A 19,668-nucleotide genomic window follows, 5' to 3' on the forward strand; every position below is an offset into this window, starting at 1 on the left:
GGATGTAGAACGGCACCTCGTAGTATCGGAGGATACTGAGGAAGGAGAAGACTAATTGGTAAGGGACCTCTGGTAGTGGTTCTAACAAGCCCTAGTTTCTATACCGACACCCTATAAGGGTGAGCGAGCTGGGTTTATTCCAGGCATTCCATGAAATTTTTTTCTCTGGTACATTTAGCAGTATTTATAACTTAGAAATAGTGCTATAAGGAGCATTTCACTGGGCGACACAGGTCCCTTGCCCAGAAATAGATTTTTCCTCCGTCAAAATCTCTTAAGAAATTAACAATTTATTTCAAGAACCTACCCTTTTATACATACCGTAACTTGTTTTTGGAGTCACACTCTGCCCCAATGTTATCTCAGAAAAAGTCACACTCTCTATTAAAAAGCAGACATCTTGCTCCCAGAGATTTCAAACAAGGTTTTAAACCTCCTTACAAGCTTCTTTGGCTACCCTGAGCACAATTACTATGACATATAAATAATACAAAATGGTTCTTGCCTTGGGAACATAATTCTTACTTTACCAAATAAACTTATAGTTCTATTTTAGTAACATAACTCTTGCCAAACAAAATATAGGAAAATTTTTCAGTAATGTTTATTTTATTTATCTATTTTTTTTTTGTACTGTATGCCTTACTTGTTCTAATAAGACACATTCTTCAGCAAATCCCCCAAGGCTTTCTTTGCTGATGCCAATAACTCTCATTCCATTTCCAAGGGTCTTCACATCTTTGCCTATTTCGAGAATTTCACCACAAACTTCAAACCCAGGGACAAAGGGTGGCTTGAAGACTTGATCATACCTGCAAACACACATAAATAAATCTAATATAAAAATGACCGTAAAATTCTGTCAACTTAAAAATCTTGGCAGCTTTGGGTGACATAATATTTTCATACCATAGAAAAAGAAGTGTACAGTACAGTCAAATAAATGCATTATGTAAAGAAAGTGAAAGCTTCCAAAGAATCTAATCCTAAAAACAGTACAACTAAGGGTTATGCTAAACTAGCCATTTGAACAATAATACAAATCTGTATATTCTAACTATCAGCAATCCTTCAAATTTGTCATATGATATATTCAATAGGATTTTCTGCAATAACAATTTATGTACAAAATACTGTACAGTATATCCAAAAAATGTACACCTTTCCACTCTACCTTATGGCCATTCAATATAGCAGTAACTTAAATATATATAACAGTAACATATGTAATCTTGATTTACTGGAAATCTGTCTGAAACAACATTCTTCAGTGCACCTAAAATGGACTATGTTTCAGCCTTCTATGCATATTTAAGATTACTTATTATTTTACCTTATGTTCTTACCATTATCCCACTTATATACAGTTCATATCAGTATTCATACCCAGGTATAAAAATCTTAACATTAACGTGCCTTCATTCCCTTCTAGATTGAAAAATATACTAAAGCTTTGTAGCATATATACATATTACATGGGTTTTAACACAACAAAGTTAGAGCAAGACAATAATTCAAGAAGTAGTCTGGACTACAGTACTGTAATAACAGAAAGGAAAGTCACCAGCTTTCTAACTGCTACTAAAGACGCCATTAGCAATAAGACATATCTAGACTGTGAGAGTAGGATAAAGAAATTCCATAAAACATATACAAGGGGTTGTGATGAAGAAAAAAGCTATTTTTTGGGTAAAAGTGCTGTGCAGTCTTCATGGACCATTGTTGTGAAAGGCTAAAGCAGAGGATCTTCTATGGGTAACTTCACTGTTACGTCATCATCGCATAGTCTAGCAAAAACACGCTACAGCTGGGAAGAAGTCTATCTGTGCATCAACTTACACCTAATCGGCATATATTATCCCAAGTGAGAATCTATTATTCTGCTCCAATACACGGGACTACGGAGGGTCCTTTGTCAAAACCACTTTTTGGGGGTTAATGTACCCTGGGGTCTACAAGGATTAGTACCACAACATTAAATAGACTCGTGCACCAACGAAAACAACTGTGTATCACCCAGAAATAATATAGAACAATTTGCATATGTTTACAGTATATGCATAAGAAAAAAAACTAACATATCTGACTCTCATCTCATTAGGAATGACTCCAGGGAACACTGGATGCCTGTTATAGCACTTTCACTGAGGGACCTGAATGAAAAAGGTCCTTTCCTCCGGCTACCCCCTGTAGGAGTCCCTAACAAGGTATATATCCCACATAAATGCAGTACTGCTTGGATTTGTTTCAAGTAGCGTTTAATGAACACCCTATGCCTAGACCAACCAATTAAGCTCTGGATGCCTTGCAATTGCATATTAGCCAAAAAATTAAATACTAGTCAAGAAGCAATTTTTCTCGCATTGTGGATTTTAGGGATGGAGACGGGATCAGGGTTTTTTTTTTTTTTTTTAAAGGTCATTAGAATATGGATAGTCCCCTATTGAAAAGGATTTGACGGTTTGGATATTTTAAAACAAGCTACCTTTTGAGGATGTGGATCTCTGTAATTATAGTTATAAGGTACACACCAGACAAAGGTTACTATCTTACCGTTCTAGAGCCAAATCGTAAAATGGATCTTTTCTCTGATGCTTCTTGTTTTTTGCCAAAAAGAGGAGACCTGGGATCAAGATTAGAAGATGACCTAAGATAAGGTAATTAACTTCTGGTCCCTCCAAAAGGCAGCCAGTTCTCTGAATTTTGCTCCTAAGGGTAAAGCAATCAAGAATATGGCTTTTGCCTAAGTTCTTTAAACAAGATGGAGGAAAATGTAACTGCCAAAATCTCAAGGACCATATCCAGAAACTAAGACACAGCAGGAAATGGGAGCGACAGTCTATGCAAAGCAAAAGACTGGGTGATCTTGTGGAACAGCTCCGAGTCTAAATCCCCATTTAAAGCATGCTTAAGAGGTTTATATAACATGATCATTGATGGCTGGAGCTTCTTATCATCAAGGAGGTAGACCAGAAAAGTAGCCAAGAAGTTCGGGATTATCTGGTGAGATGACTTATTCTTAGAAAAGCCATTCAAGTTTTCATGCAACCTGGTACAGTATTATCTTGTGGATGAAAACCTCTTGCAGCTCATCAAAATAGTCAAACTATGGGCTGAGAAACTGTTCTCAAAAACTATGTCAGGAAGGAAGAAGCAAAGATATTCCAACTTCCTACGTTCTGATACAACTGTGCAGACTGAAGCAGGTGTAGTCTTTGTCACAGATGCTGAAGTAGTTTATAGAATGGGCTGTTTAGCCCAGATGAAGCTATTAGTACAGCTGTCCCTGAAATTTTTACAAGGATATTTCAAGCCTTCAAAATAAAATTCGTCGTAGGAAACAGATAACTGATGACTATCTGTTCCATCTAGATAGGCAGCATCTCTTGCCACTGCTTGAGAGTCCACATTCCGGGCTACATATAGGAAAATTTTCTGGTTTTCTTTAATTGCAAACAGGTCTATTAGAGATCTGCAACTAACTCTAGAATCTCCTGAAAATCATTCCATATGCAGGATGTCAGTCTCAATAGCGAAACAGACAGATGGAAAGGTGAGAGAAACACATTTCTCTACTATAGGAACTTCATAATGGTTAGAGACTATGCATTGAGAATTCTCAAGGAGGATCCCACTCCCCTTCTGAGGCAACCGGCAGCTACTAGGTTGTCTATGAGAATCTTTATCTCAGATAATTACAATACTTAACTTGGGAGTAGGGATCTACAAAATGTCAGACATCTTAAAAACACAGACACAAAGAAGCTATGAAAACAAACGCGTGTGGATATCACGGTGCTAGAAAAGGAATGAGGGAAGAAGTGTGGGTAGTGGTAGGGGTGGGGGGGAGCGGTAGCCATAGTAGCGGCCAGTAGTCGGTTAGATGATCACCAGACCAGACCAGGGTTTGAGTCCAGCTCAAACTCGTTAGTGCCTTTGGTCGCTGCAACCTCACCATCCTTGTGAGCTAAGGATGGGTATTTGGGGGAGCCTATAGGTTTACCTGTTGAGTCACCACCAACCGTTGTCTAGCCCTCCCTGGTCCTAGCTTGGGTGGAGAGGAGGCTTGGATGCTGATAATATATATATATATGGTCAGTCTCTAGGGCATTGTCCTGCTTGCTAGGGTAATGACACTGTTTCTTAGCTTTGCCATTCATGAGCAGCTTTTAAACTTAAACCTAAGTCTCTTCAAAGTTAGGAAGAGTGCAATCAGTTCCAACATATTTATGTGAAATGCTGCAAACTGAGGGAACCATTTCCCAAAGACAAAGGTATCCTCTGAATGTCCTCCCCAACCCGACCAGGATGCATCTCTATGAAGGATCATGAAAATCGGGGAAAGGACTAAGGGACAGACATGGGAAAGGCATTTGAAGTCATCCATGACCTGAGAACTCTTTGCAACGACTGGGTAACTGAATCCGAAGGTCTCGAAACCCCTTTTGTGTCGCTCTTCGCTAAACCCAATTGAGATCTTTCAACCTGGTCTTTAACAATTGGTCGATCATAGAGGCAAAATGAAGAGGACCCAAATTCTACAGTTGCTGTAAGAATCTGACCTTACTTAGAATTCTTTGCTGAGATGCTTTTGCTAGGCTTAATGTGGCTTCACTGTATTCCATTGAAGACCTAGCAACCAAAATATCCTTTTTGGAATTATTCTTGACTTGAGTAGCTGAAGAATACTGTATTCTTTTTTTATGCCCAAATCCACCCGTTGTCTAAATAAGCTATGACTTCAACTCCGTGCAACCATAGGAGTTTAACCTCTATCTTGTTAACTTTGTAAAATCTCTTGGAGCAATACTGAAGCCAAACAGCATTGCTCTGAACTTGATTATCCATTTCCTGAGCCGATACCCTAGGTAAAGTCCGAAGTGGTAAGCAATAGGGACATGCCAATAAGCATCTTTTAGAACTGTAGTACAGGTCCAAGCCTCTTAGATTTGTAATTGGCGGACATACAGGATGGTCATCATTTCAATGCACTGCACCTGTGTTTGTGAGACGAGACAGGTTGAGGATCACATCACTCTATTCTCTAGGGAGTCTTTCTTTGGTATGCTGAAGTCTGCCCTTAAATTTTAGAAACCTTTTTCTGACTCCTCTTTTCAGCATTTAGCTTACAAATACAAAGGAGATTAGTTCCAGGGTTCTGGTCTGATAAAAGCTATGGCATACAGGAAATTTTGATATCTATGACCCACCGAGACCCCTATGAGACTATACTTGGATCCCGCCAAAAAAAAGTTCCATTCTTGAAAACAGCGGAGATGATGGAATAAAAAAAAGTGGTTTGTGTCTAAGAAAACTTTAATGTTTGTATGTTATGAAAAAAAAAAAAAAAATTATTTTTCATATACAGTGTTTTATAGCGCTCAAGTCCCTCCCCAAAAAAATGTCTTAATCTGTTATTATTCCTTTCTAGGTATCGACAGCAGCCCCCTTCACCCAGAAGGGAAAGTAGGATTATCCATCAAGTACTCTACTAAAAATTATGAATGTGGTGTATGGTCTGTTAATATTGTGTTAGTGGTCTGTGATGCTGCTCTATATTCATATTATCTTGCCTGTGAACTTTAAGTCCCTTATTCTAGTTTAAGACTGAATAACAAAAAAATAAACGATGTTATTGCTTCCTGCCCCCTACAGGGAAGAGTCATTCTAGACGGTAGAAAAGGGGCCTCAAGGTTAGCATATACTGTATGAACAAACATAAGTATACACTGAATATACAAACAGTCCCAAAGTTTGTATATGTTGCCGAATCAATATCAGTGTCCATTATATCCATTGTTTGCAATTATACAATGATATGAAGAATACTTACATCAGTAAGTCAAAGAACTCTGGCATCTTAAACATGCAATGGTCGGGCGAATTAGGACGCAATTACATTCTAATAGACATTTATTTCTAATAAATGACTAAATGAATTAACAAGTAAAACAAATGTAGCATGATAACAGAATTATACATGTAACATATACAGAAATTATATTTCCTTTTTGAAAGGGAAGAAATGATGAGTGCCACTCTCAGATTGAAGAAAAGTATATAATAAAATTTCTCTTCATAATTTCTGTACCTGTTGTATTCTATCAACACTGTGTACTACGTACACAAGGCACTAGTGCTATCTGTATAATTCCACACCTGAGATTTTGAACAGAGTTAGTGCCACCATGGTAACACTCATTCAAAGGAGGTCACACTAAAAGTGATGACCCCTTCTCCCTTTAATTGACAGTCCCAGTCAATTAACTGTTCATCGTAGAATTAAACGACAGGTTTTAATACACTACCTGCCGCCACCACATAATGCTTCAGTTCATGGACATGCTTAGCATAGTGTTTGTAGAACACTCTGAATGATTTCCATCCAGTATATGAGTGAAGCCGCTCAAACTCCATATACTAAAAAAGTTCAGTGATGAAGCAATTTTTCTTGGATCATGACCTGCGGGAGTACTGTCAGGATCTGCTCTACGAATAAAGTAGGTGAGCTTCGCCCTCAGTTGTTTCAGGGATAAGTTTGATCCAGAGGTTTCTCCTTTAAAGAGCTGTCCTCCGCTAAAGTCTGAAGTTCTACGAAGATAGACCTTTAGAGACTCTACAGGACATAGAGAGACATCTTCCTTCAGAGAGCAGATTCTCCAGGGACCCCACCTCTTAGTAGGTAGCTCGTTCTTAGCAAGAAAGGTTGGATCAGGAAAGAGATTCAGTCCTCCTGCTTCTGTGAACTGAATGTGGCCCTCATCTCTAGATAGGGCCACTATTTCCCTAACTCTAGCCCCGGAGGCTATGGCAAACAGAAAAATAACCTTTTGTGTTAGATCCTTGAGGGAACAATCTTCATTGTTCACAGATGAGGCATAATGTAGGACCTTGTCCAAAGACCATGAGATGGGCTTTGGTGGTAGTGCAGGCCTAAGCCTTGCACATGCCTTTAGAATCTTATTAAAGATTTCATTCGCCAGATCCACTTGAAAGGCAAATAGAAGAGGTCTAATCAAGGCTGACTTGCACGTAGTTATCGTGACGGCCGCCAGGCCTTGATTATGAAGGTGGACAAAGAAGGACAGACAGAAGTTCATTGAAATTTCTTTCGGACCTTTTGCTTTTACAAAAGCAACCCACTTTTTCCAAGAAGACTCATATTGTCTTCTCGTTGACTTAGACTTGTATTCTTCTAAGAATTCTATATTGCCTTCTGAGATCCCAAATCTTTTCCTAGCCGCTTGGGCAAGAAAATCATGAAATGAAGGGTTCGGGTTCTCTGTGATAAATCGAAGGCAATTAACCTCTGAACCTTCTGAGATAGTCCTGGGTTCAGAACTAGGGCCAGCCTCGGCTTCAGTTCCTTCACTAAAGGGAACAGATTGCTCTTGGACTACTTGAGAGCCAACAGAGCTGCTCCTCCCAGGAAGGATCTCAGCATATTAAGGATCTTCAGCAGGAGATCGGCTGTGATCTCCACTAGAGGATCCTCGTATGGGGCTACATATCGAGGTAGTATCTTGAAGACGCTTGTGATGAAGAGGTCGATCTGCAGCTCGGGGACTTGTTCTCATCTGGGGAAGAATAGGTCTGCGTCTGTGGACCATTCTAACTCTATCGGCTTGAGTCCGAGTAGAGCATCCACTGTCACATTGTGGATCGATTGCACATGAACTGCTGACAGGTGTCATCCCTTTAGGTAAGGGATGGTTAACGTCACCTAGACTGTATGAGACGTTCTTTAGCATTGTCGATTCTGACGTCTCATTATCACTCTGGTGTCCCAGGTCAGCCTTAGGAGGTCTGATCTGGGTGAAGAGAGTTTCCCCACTCATGACAGGACCAACATGGTCTTGGAATTTTTGGTCTTTGACCTTTGTTAGAGGAGCGATTAAGGAAGGACCGATATCGGTCTTTTTAGATCTCTTCGAGCGTTTGATGCGTATCTTCTTCAGACTCTTAACGCATCGTTCAGCTGTGCTCTTAGCACTGGGTCTGTCACTATTGCGAACTGGAGAGAGTTGAGAACTCCTCCCTGTTAGCATCTTGGAATCCTGACAGATTACCAGTCTCTTGACCGACTCTGCGATCTCCTTTTACATCCCCAAGAGAAAGAAGAGTTGGTGTGACCACAGGTTTCAATGGTTTTCCAACCATTAAAGCCTTTGAGCTGGAGAGAATCGAGACTTCTTCAGGCTAATGTTGCATCCCCGATGTTCCGGGAACCAGATCACTTCCTTGGATGCACATAGACCAGCCACTACGGGTGCTACCCATCCCAGCCTTTCGTCCAGGTACATTGTTGCCTGAACCATTTCTGGGCTTGGTTTTTGCGTGACTGTGTCTGCTAATCCCGTGAAGATACTTAGGACTGTGTCTCGTCCGACAAGTATCTTTCCTAGGATCTACGTTATCCTCTGTAACTTGAATCCTAGGTAGGAGGGGAGGGGGTGACTGACTGGAAGTTGCCAATAGACATCTTTCAGGTCTGACAAGACTGCGAACACCCCTTTTTGTAACAGGGTCTGTATGTTCAGAAGGATTAACATTCTGAACTTGCTGTTTTATTTGAATATGTTGAGTGGCGACAAGTCCAGAATGACTCTGAATTTTCTTGAGTCCTTCTCGTGAACACCAAACAGCCTTCCCTGGAATTCGATGGACTATAGTTTCCTTACCACCTGTATGCTCTAGAGCTCTAAGGTATACTCTTCCAGGAGGGTTTTGGAGCATAGGAAGAGTTGAGGAAATGATGGTGAAGGCATGTCTATCTCCCATCTTAGTCCTATCTTGATAAGGCCTTGGACCCAAGGATCGAAGGTCCAGCAATCCTGAAGGAACCTCCTTCCTACCAGAAGCATTTCTTTGCTTCGAATGATCAGTAGGTTTATATATTCGACCACCTGCCTGTGGCACCACGATCACTGCAGCTGTGGGGTGTTGTTGAACAGCCCGAGGTATATTTCCAGACTTTCCCATCTTCCTTTTAGGTTGGGGACCCACGACCGTGGAAGACTTTCTCTTTGAAAAGATGCCCCACTTTTGGAGAAGTCCTATGTTCTCCGTGGTGGCTTTCTTAATTACCTTTCTAACTACCTCGTCTGGGAAGAGTTCTTTACCCCAGATGTTGGAAGATATTAGCTTCCTGGTTTCATGTTTCACTGTTGCGGCAGCGAACACAAACTCCCTACAGGCTCTCCTAGCCTTCATAAAGGCATAAAGGTCTTTTACTAGCCTTCATAAAGGCATAAAGGTCTTTTACTAAGGTAGCCATATGCATTTTGGCCAAGACCATGAGCATGTCTGGGGTGCTTTGGTGGGTTGAACACAACTCTATGTACAGTAGTTTTGTAGGGATAGGGAGGCTGCAAGTCTCTCCTTTGTCTCTTGTTCATTATACAAGAGAAACTCAGATAGTTTAGGGAGATTCTCATTAAACTATCGACTGGCAACATCCGCATCTAGTCTTCCTACTGAAAAGGATAAGTGGACTTCCTTCCAGTCCTTCTCCTGTCTGGGAAAGGCTAGTGACAGAGGCTTGCACTCCTCAAGAGCAGGACATGGTCTACCTGCCTCCACTGCCTTGGTAACAGATTTAAATGCCTTCCACGTAAAGGGGAATGAAATTGAAGCAGGAGCAAGAAAGGAAGGGTGTCTGTTACCTAGTATGAATACTTTTGACACAGAGTAACCTGCCTTTTTCAGGCTACTTGACAGGATAGCCTGTGCTTTATCATGGTGGAGAATCATGACCTCCTTCGATTCCGTTTCTATTCTTGACGTTGGTTCATGCTTCAGTTGAATGAAACAATTAGGGAAAGCGTCCTCTCAACAAGGGAGAAACAGAGTTCCAGTATCGTCGCCATCCCAGGCAGCAGAAGAATGTCTATTCTTCAGCCTAGGGACTGCGAGCACAGGACTAGTGTTCTAGACCGCAGGGAGAAGGTGGCGGCATCAAACCCCACTTCAAGTGCGGCCTAGGGAGGGCTAGCCTCCTATGCCGGCAGCCTGGCCGGCAGGGGAATGACTATTCACCCCGCCAGCCGGCCGTCAGCAGAAGACTAATTACTCTGAGGTTCTGACCGAATCCCAAAACCTGCTATCTGCGGCTATGGGAAGGGACAGAAAAACCCTGGGTTAGTCATGCCTGAATGAAAACTTGAGGCACGACCCACCAGTGTTGTAGCCTAAGGCTACTCTCAGGGGGAAGGAGGGATTACCCTTAAATCTCCTTTGGAGACGTGTAATGGTTTATATAATAATTCTAGGAGATATCTATCTCCACCTGAATTGATAAAACAGTACACGAGGGTAACCAGGGAAATGTCTGAAAGTATAATAGATCGCCTAGGTTAGGTTACCTAGGCAAGACGAGATCTCGGTTACCTCAATCACCGAAACTCTAGCTTATACGATCGACATAGAAAAAGGAAAATTATGCACAATATAATTATCTTTACAAGTATGATTTGCCTAAATAGCTTTCATAATTAATTAATGCTATTTAAACCGGGAAGTCGTTCTACTAACTAAATAACACATGCCTAACGAATTACAGCGCCCATGGCGCCTCCGGTACAGGCCTAGCTCCTAGGCACAATAAATTACTCTAATTTTACTGTGAAACAGGAGCTAAAATATACTCATTGTACAGACCCAATACTCAACTTTCCAGAGGCGAAAGAAGTTGGAGATTGCATAATAATAATCCTTGAAAATCGATCGAAAAAGTTAGATCAACAGGGAACACCACCGAGCAAAATCGCTACAAAATTAGGAATGTCCGCCATCTTGGATATGGCGCCATATTGATACTCAATAGTAGTATGGGAGGTAGGGTAACCTTGATACAGCTCCCCTTCTATTTTTGCCACTTTCCCCTCGAAGCGATATTCTTGAGGGAAATTTAAGGATATTCACACCAGGAGTTAGAATTCTAGAGACCTATAGGTAAATTCTCTTGGAATATCACTGTAGTACATATATCCCTTAGGAAGCTACCATTAGGAACCTTCCATCAGGACGACATGGCCGAGCCCAAAAAAGGTATGTATACACAGAAAAAAGGTTTGTCTACATGTAAGAACAAAGTTATTAGAGTTGTTCTCATGTTAATATGCAGATAAAAGGGGAATAATAAATAATGCTTGTATATATCTTTATTTATTTGAATTTGGGGCGAAATAAGACACAAATACCAATCAATTTCTTATTGGTAATCAAAAAATGTTATTTTTATTAATAAAATAAATTTTTGAATATACTTACCCGGTGATCATATAAGCTGTCAGCTCTGCTGCCCGACAGAAAAACCTAAGGACAAAATACGCCAGCGATCGCTATACAGGTGGGGGTGTACATCAACAGCGCCATCTGTCGAGCAGGTACTCAAGTACTCCATGTAAACACAGAACCAATTTTCTCCTCGGTCCACTGGGTCTCTATTGGGGAGGAAGGGAGGGTCCTTTAATATATGATCACCGGGTAAGTATATTCAAAAATTTATTTTATTAATAAAAATAACATTTTTCAATATTAAACTTAGCCGGTGATCATATAAGCTGATTCACACCCAGGGGGGTGGGTAGAGACCAGCATTACATGTTTACATTATTAAGAGCTAAGTATTTTGTATTTCATTTTAGCAGTTATTCAAAATAACAAACATAAAATAAATAAGTACCTGGTAAGGAAGTCGACTTGAACAATTACTCTGCCTTTTTAAGTACGTCTTCCTTACTGAGCCTCGCGATCCTCATAGGATGCTGAGCGACTCCTAGGAGCTGAAGTATCAAGGGTTGCAACCCATACTAAAGGACCTCATCAAAACCTCTAATCTAGGCGCTTCTCAAGAAAAGAATTTGACCACCCGCCAAATCAACCAGGATGCGAAAGGCTTCTTAGCCTTCCGGACAACCCAAAAACAACAATAAAAAACATTTCAAGAGAAAGATTAAAAAAAAAAGGTTATGGAATTAGGGGAATGTAGTGGTTGAGCCCTCACCCACTACTGCACTCGCTGCTACGAATGGTCCCAGGGTGTAGTAGTTCTCGTAAAGAGACTGGACATCTTTAAGATAAAAAGACGCGAACACTGACTTGCTTCTCCAATAGGTTGCGTCCATTATACTCTGCAGAGATCTGTTTTGTTTGAAGGCCACTGAAGTTGCGACAGCTCTAACTTCATGTGTCCTTACCTTCAGCAAAGCATGGTCTTCCTCATTCAGATGGGAATGAGCTTCTCGTATCAACAGTCTAATATAATAGGAAACTGCATTCTTCGACATAGGTAAAGAAGGTTTCTTAATAGCACACCATAAAGCTTCTGACTGTCCTCGTAAAGGTTTAGTTCGTCTTAAATAGAACTTAAGAGCTCTAACAGGGCATAAGACTCTTTCTAGTTCATTTCCAACCAAATTAGAAAGGCTTGGAATATCGAACGATTTCGGCCAAGGACGAGAAGGTAGTTCGTTTTTGGCTAGAAAACCAAGCTGCAAAGAACATGTAGCCGTTTCAGATGAAAATCCGATGTTCCTGCTGAAGGCGTGTATCTCACTGACTCTTTTAGCTGTTGCCAAGCAGACGAGGAAAAGAGTCTTTAAAGTGAGATCTTTAAAGGAGGCTGATTGTAGCGGCTCGAACCTTTCTGACATAAGGAATCTTAGTACCACGTCTAAATTCCAACCTGGTGTGGCCAAACGACGCTCCTTCGAGGTCTCAAAAGACTTAAGGAGGTCCTGTAGATCTTTGTTGTTGGAAAGATCTAAGCCTCTGTGACGGAAGACTGCTGCCAACATGCTTCTGTAACCCTTGATCGTGGGAGCTGAAAGAGATCTTTCCTTCCTCAGGTATAAAAGGAAGTCAGCTATTTGGGTTACAGAGGTACTGGTTGAGGATACTGATACTGACTTGCACCAGCTTCGGAATACTTCCCACTTCGACTGGTAGACTCTAAGAGTGGATGTCCTCCTTGCTCTTGCAATCGCCCTGGCTGCCTCCTTCGAAAAGCCTCTAGCTCTCGAGAGTCTTTCGATAGTCTGAAGGCAGTCAGACGAAGAGCGTGGAGGCTTGGGTGTACCTTCTTTACGTGTGGCTGACGTAGAAGGTCCACTCTTAGTGGAAGAGTTCTGGGAAGGTCCACTAGCCATTGCAGTACCTCGGTGAACCATTCTCTCGCGGGCCAGAGGGGAGCAACCAACGTCAACCTTGTCCCTTCGTGAGAGGCGAACTTCTGCAGTACCTTGTTGACAATCTTGAACGGGGGGAATGCATAAAGGTCTAGATGGGACCAATCCAGTAGAAAGGCATCTATATGAACTGCTGCTGGGTCCGGGATTGGCGAGCAATAATTTGGGAGCCTCTTGGTCATCGAGGTTGCAAAGAGATCTATGGTAGGTTGGCCCCATGTGGCCCAAAGTCTCTTGCATACATTCTTGTGAAGGGTCCACTCTGTTGGGATGATTTGACCCTTCCGACTGAGGCGGTCCGCCATGACATTCATGTTGCCTTGAATGAACCTCGTTACTAGAGACAGGTTTAGATCTCTTGACCAGGTGAGGAGATCCCTTGCGATCTCGTACAACTTCATAGAATGGGTCCCTCCTTGCTTGGAGATGTACGCCAAGGCCGTGGTGTTGTCGGAGTTCACCTCCACCACCTTGCCTAGAAGGAGGGACTTGAAGCTTTTCAAGGCCAGATGAACTGCCAGTAGCTCCTTGCAGTTGATATGTAACGCTCTTTGCTCCGAGTTCCAGGTGCCCGAGCATTCCCGACCGTCTAATGTCGCACCCCAGCCAGTGTCCGATGCGTCCGAGAAGAGAACGTGGTTGGGGGTCTGAACAGCCAGTGGCAGACCCTCTCTGAGGTTGATGTTGTCCTTCCACCAAGTCAGTGATGACTTCATCTTCTCGGAAATAGGGATCGAGACCGCTTCTAGCGTCTTGTCCTTTCTCCAGTGAACAGCCAGGTGAAATTGAAGGGGACGGAGGTGCAGTCTTCCTAACGCAATGAACTGGTCCAGTGATGAAAGTGTCCCTATCAGACTCATCCACTGTCTGACTGAACATCGGTCCTTCATTAGCATGTTCTGGATGCATCCTTGGGCTTGACTTATTCTGGGGGCCGACGGAAAACCCCGAAAAGCTTGACTGTGAATCTCCATCCCTAGGTACACTATAGTTTGGGATGGGACCAGTTGGGACTTTTCCATATTGACCAGGAGACCCAATTCCTTGGTCAGATCTAGAGTCCACTTTAGATTCTCCAGACAGCGACGACTGGACGAAGCTCTTAAAAGCCAGTCGTCCAAATAGAGGGAGGCTCTGATGTCTGCTAAATGCAGGAATTTGGCAATATTCCTCATCAGTTTCGTAAAAACAAGAGGCGCCGTGCTTAGGCCAAAGCACAGGGCTTGAAATTGGTAGACAACCTTCCCGTAAACGAACCTTAGAAAAGGTTGGGAATCTGGGTGGATGGGGACGTGAAAGTAAGCGTCCTTGAGGTCTAAAGAGACCATCCAGTCTTCCTTCCTGACCGCTGCTAGAACAGACTTTGTCGTCTCCATGGCGAACGTCTGCTTTGTGACAAAGACATTCAGAGCACTGACGTCTAGCACCGGTCTCCACCCTCCTGTCTTCTTTACCACTAAGAAGAGACGGTTGTAGAAGCCCGGGGATTGATGGTCCCGGACTTTGACTACCGCTCCCTTTTCTAGTAAGAGAGACACCTCTTGCTTCAACGCTAGTCTCTTGTCCTCCTCTCTGTACCTGGGAGAGAGGTCGATGGGAGTCGTTGCTAGAGGGGGCTTGCGCAAGAATGGGATCTTGTACCCTTCTCTGAGCAACTTCACAGATTGTGCATCTGCGCCCCTGTTCTCCCAGGACTGCCAGTAGTTCTTGAGTCTGGCTCCCACTGCTGTCTGAAGAAGGTGGCAGTCAGACTCTGCCTCTAAAGGACTTGGTACCTTTCTTCTTGCTCCCACGTTTCCCTTCGGCACGAGCACCTCCTCTGCTGGTGGCTCTGCCACGAAAGGGCGGAATAAATCTTGACGCTGGAGTATCTATCCTGGGTCTAGATACGGTAGGCAAAGGGGTGGCTTTGCGTGCGGATGACGCAACCAGGTCATGCGTGTCTTTTTGAATCAAGGAGGCAGCAATCTCCTTGATCAACTCCTCTGGGAAAAGGCACTTCGAGAGAGGAGCAAACATAAGCTCCGATTTCTGACATTGTGTTACTCCAGCTGACAAGAAGGAGCAAAGGTTTTCCCGTTTCTTGAGAACCCCGGAAACGAACGAAGCCGCAAGCTCACTGGAACCGTCCCGTATGGCCTTGTCCATGCAGGACATAATGAGCATGGAAGTTTCCTTGTCAGAAGGGGAGGTCTTCCTGCTCAACGCTCCCAAACACCAATCCAAAAAGTTAAACACTTCGAACGCTCTGAACACTCCTTTCATCAGATGATCTAAATCTGAAGGAGTCCAACAAATCTTGGAGCGTCTCATGGCCAGCCTGCGGGGAGAGTCTACTAGACTTGAGAAGTCGCCCTGGGCAGAGGCAGGAACTCCCAAGCCGAGAACTTCTCCCGTGGCATACCAGACGCTCGATCTGGAAGCGAGTTTCGCAGGGGGAAACAAGAATGCTGTCTTCCCAAGGTGCTTTTTGGACTGCATCCAATCTCCCAACACCCTTAAAGCTCTCTTGGACGAGCGGGCGAGGACGAGCTTCGTAAAGGCAGGCGCGGATGACTGCGTGCCTAAAGCGAACTCCGATGGAGGTGAGCGTGGGGCCGCAGAAACAAACTGATCGGGATACATATCCTTGAACAGTGCAAGTACTTTCCTAAAGTCCGAGGAGGGAGGCGAGGTCTTGGGTTCGTCGATGTCCGTGTGCGGGTCGTCAAGGTGTGCAGCGTCGTCATCATCAGAGAGTCCATCGTCTGAATGCTGAGGAGGAAGCGGCAAAGGAGTAGGCATTGGCTGGTCAGCTGAGTCCGGCAGCACGGGTGCATGCGTGACTGCACTGGACGCAACGTCACGGAACTGTTGGCCAGTCTGTGAGCTGGCAACAACCATAGCTGCGCGGGGGCGCAAAGCGTCTGCTCCTGACTGTCTAGTCTGCTGTGGGCGAGTAGGGGTAACCACAGTGGGTTGCGGAGGTTGACACACCGCGTCAAAACAAAACAACTTAGGTTGTTGTTGTTGTAACTCGCGAACGTCAACGGAGGGTTCCGTGCGTCGGCGAACGTCAACATGCGGCTGGCAGGGTACAGTGCGCATGGGTGGCGGGACTCTCACAGCTGGAGTGCGGGAGAAGGTAGCCTCAGCGTCAACTGGACGCACAACCGTGGTTGGTTGTAGGCTAACGGGTGCAGCGTCAACCTTCTCCGCACGAAAGTCCTGCATTAAAGATGACAACTGTGTCTGTATGGTCTGCAGCAAAGCCCACTTAGGGTCTACAGTAGCAGGTGCGGCAACAGACGGTGTTACTGCCTGTTGCGGTACCGCTTTGCCTCTCTTAGGAGGTGTGCAGTCATCTGAAGACTGCAGCGAGTCCGAACTGACCCAGTGGCTACAACTGGGCCGTTGGACTTGCGCGGAAGGGACCTTGCGTTTGAGAGGTCGTGAGACCTTGGTCCATTGTTTCTTCCGAGAAACATCTTCCGCAGACGAGGAATAAACGGGCTCTCTCGTCTTCTTGTGGGTGGGGCGATCTTGGCAAGATACGTCCGAAACCACGGAGGGAACGTCTGTCCGCTGATTAAAGCCTGTCGAACCCTTTGGTCGTACGACATTGCTTCTCCCCTGGGCTTGGGAGCTTGCAAGAGGTCCCGGACTGGGAGGACGACAGGCACGAACAGACGCACCCTCAAGCGCAACACTAACACTTTCCACAACACTACCACTCACTTTGTCACTACCCACTGCACTCTTACCCTTCAACTCCCTGACGTCTGCCATGAGTTGGTTACGGTCACTCGCCAATGACTCGACTCTCTCACCCAGAGCCTGGATGGCACGCATCATATCTGCCATCGAAGGTTGTTGAGTGCTAGAAGGGGGATCAGGAGCAACCACTACAGGGGATGGAATAGGTTGTGGGGCATGGGGAGAGGAAAAATCAACTGAGCGAGATGAACTCCTCCTGACTCTATCTCTCTCTAGCCTACGTGAATATTTCAGGAATTCGAGAAAATCAAATTCCGAAAGCCCAACGCATTCCTCACATCGATCTTCCAATTGACAGGTTTTACCCCGACAATTGGAACAAATGGTGTGCGGATCGATAGAGGCCTTCGGAAGACGCCTTGAACAGTCCCTAGCACTACACTTCCTGTATTTAGGGACTTGAGAAGGGTCAGCCATCTTGAATTAGTCAAAGGGGAATTCAAAATCTATCCAAGTCGTCAACAAATAATCCAAAATTCAATCAAAGAATGCAAGGAAGTATTGAAGATAACCTCTGCAAAGCGAAAGCTAATAACTAGAAATGAGTACTTCACCAAAATCTGTGAAAATCAATCCAGTAAGCAACAGCGTATTTAGTAGGTCTTGCCGGTGGCACGACAGAGAGAAAATTGATTCTGTGTTTACATGGAGTACTTGAGTACCTGCTCGACAGATGGCGCTGTTGATGTACACCCCCACCTGTATAGCGATCGCTGGCGTATTTTGTCCTTAGGTTTTTCTGTCGGGCAGCAGAGCTGACAGCTTATATGATCACCGGCTAAGTTTAATATTGAAAAATTTGTAATTCAACATACATTTCATAGTAACACAAAAAAGGCTAGTGAATAATAATAAACATAAAACATACAAGCAAGCTCAGAAATACTTGTTTCACCTGAAAAGAAATGATCATAATGCCACCAAACTGAAAATTTAATACATTTTCTAATATACATTTCTGAAAATGACTGTCTTTTCACAGTGTAAAAAACACATGGCACAAGTGTTAACTTTTTATGTTTCTTCACCTTTCGTATCTGGAACAGTCCATAGTGTCACCCTGGTGACACTTCACTTTATGTGTTGCACTGTAAGGTGTCAACACGCACACCCTGTACATGACAGTCCCAATCAATTCACTGATCCTCACAGCACTAAGAGACAGGTTTTAGTACACTACCTGTCGCCACCACATACCTTTTAAACTCTTGCACTTGCTTCGCGTAGTCTTTGAAAAACACTCTGGATGACTTCCATCCAGTATACGAGCGAAGACGCTCAAAATCCATGTGTTGGAAAAAATTCAATGACGAAGGAATCTTTCTAGGATCGTGACCTGTGGGTGTACTGTCAGGATCCGCTCTGCGAATGAAGTAGGTGATCTTCACCCTTAGTTGTTTTAGAGACAAGTTTGAACCTGATGTTTCTCCTTTAAAGAGCTGTCCTCCCCTGAAGTCTGAAGTTCTATGAAGATAGACCTTTAGGCACTCCACTGGACACAGCGAGACATCTTCCTTCACAGGGCAGATTCTCCGGGGACCCCAACTTTTGGTAGGTAGCTCATTCTTGGCGAGAAATGTTGGGTCAGGAAAGAGATTCAGTTCTCCCCCTTCTGTGAACTGAATATGGCCCTCATCCCGAGAAAGGGCCACTATTTCACTCACTCTGGCCCCCGAGGCTAGACCAAACAAGAATATAACTTTTTGAGTCAAATCTTTCAGAGAGCAGTCCTCATTGTTCACTGTTGATGTAAAGTAAAGAACCTTAGCCAAGGGCCATGAGATGGGCCTCAGAGGTGCTGCAGACCTAAGTCTAGCACAGACCTTAGGGATCTTGTTAAAGATTTCGTTGGAAAAGTCTACTTGGAAGGCGTACAGCAAAGGCCTAGCCAAGGTAGATTTACACGTTGTTATCGTGTTGGCTGCTAAACCTTGTTTATGAAGGTGAATAAAAAAGGATAAACAGAAATCTGTTGAGATCTCTTTTGGTTTCTTTGCCTTGACAAAAGCAACCCATTTCTTCCAAGACGACTCATATTGTCTTCTGGTAGATTTAGACTTATATTCTTCTAAAAAGTCTATACTGTCTCTCGAAATCCCAAACCTTTTCTTAACTGCTAAGAGAAAATCATGAGATGAAGGTTTTGGGTTTTCCATGATGAAGCGAAGACAGTCGACTTCTGTACTTGTTGAGTCAGAACTGGGTCCGGCAACGGGACCAGCCTCAGCTGCAATTCCAATACTAGAGGGAACCAGTTGCTCATCAGCCACTTTGGAGCCACTAGAGCTGCTGTTCCCTGAAAGGATCTCAACTTGTTGAGGACTTTCAACAGATGGTTGGTTGGAGGGAACAGGTAAATCCTGGTCCATCTGTTCCAGTCGAGGGACATGGCGTCCACTGCTTCGGCTAGAAGGTCCTCGTATGGGGCCACATAACGAGGTAGCTTCTTCTTGTCGCTCGTCGCGAAGATGTCGATCTGCAGTTCTGGGACTCGACGTTGGATGAAGGAGAATGATCCAGCGTCTAGGGACCATTCTGACTCTATCGGCGTGAGCCTGGATAGAGCGTCCGCCGTCACATTGCGGCACCCTTGAAGGTGAACTGCTGATAAGTGCCATCTCTTCTTTTCCGCCAAGCGGAAGATGGCCAACATCACATGGTTGATTTGGGGTGATCTCGAACCTTGACGATTCAAACATCTCATTATCACCTCGCTATCTAA

At 43.9% G+C, this 19,668-nt stretch overlaps 1 protein-coding gene across 1 annotated transcript in view; it reads right to left on the reverse strand.

The window, feature by feature from the left end:
- The window catches only part of LOC137615251 (quinone oxidoreductase-like protein 2 homolog), a 146,767-nt gene that overhangs the window by 99,276 nt on the left and 27,823 nt on the right, over nucleotides 1-19,668 (reverse strand). Inside the window, exon 4 of the mRNA XM_068344972.1 lies at nucleotides 647-812. Coding sequence (XP_068201073.1) covers nucleotides 647-812 — 166 coding nt within the window. The remainder of the gene's footprint in view (nucleotides 1-646; nucleotides 813-19,668) is intronic.

The sequence above is a fragment of the Palaemon carinicauda genome, chromosome 21, assembly GCF_036898095.1.
Source record: "Palaemon carinicauda isolate YSFRI2023 chromosome 21, ASM3689809v2, whole genome shotgun sequence".
Taxonomy (NCBI): Eukaryota; Metazoa; Arthropoda; class Malacostraca; order Decapoda; family Palaemonidae; genus Palaemon; species Palaemon carinicauda.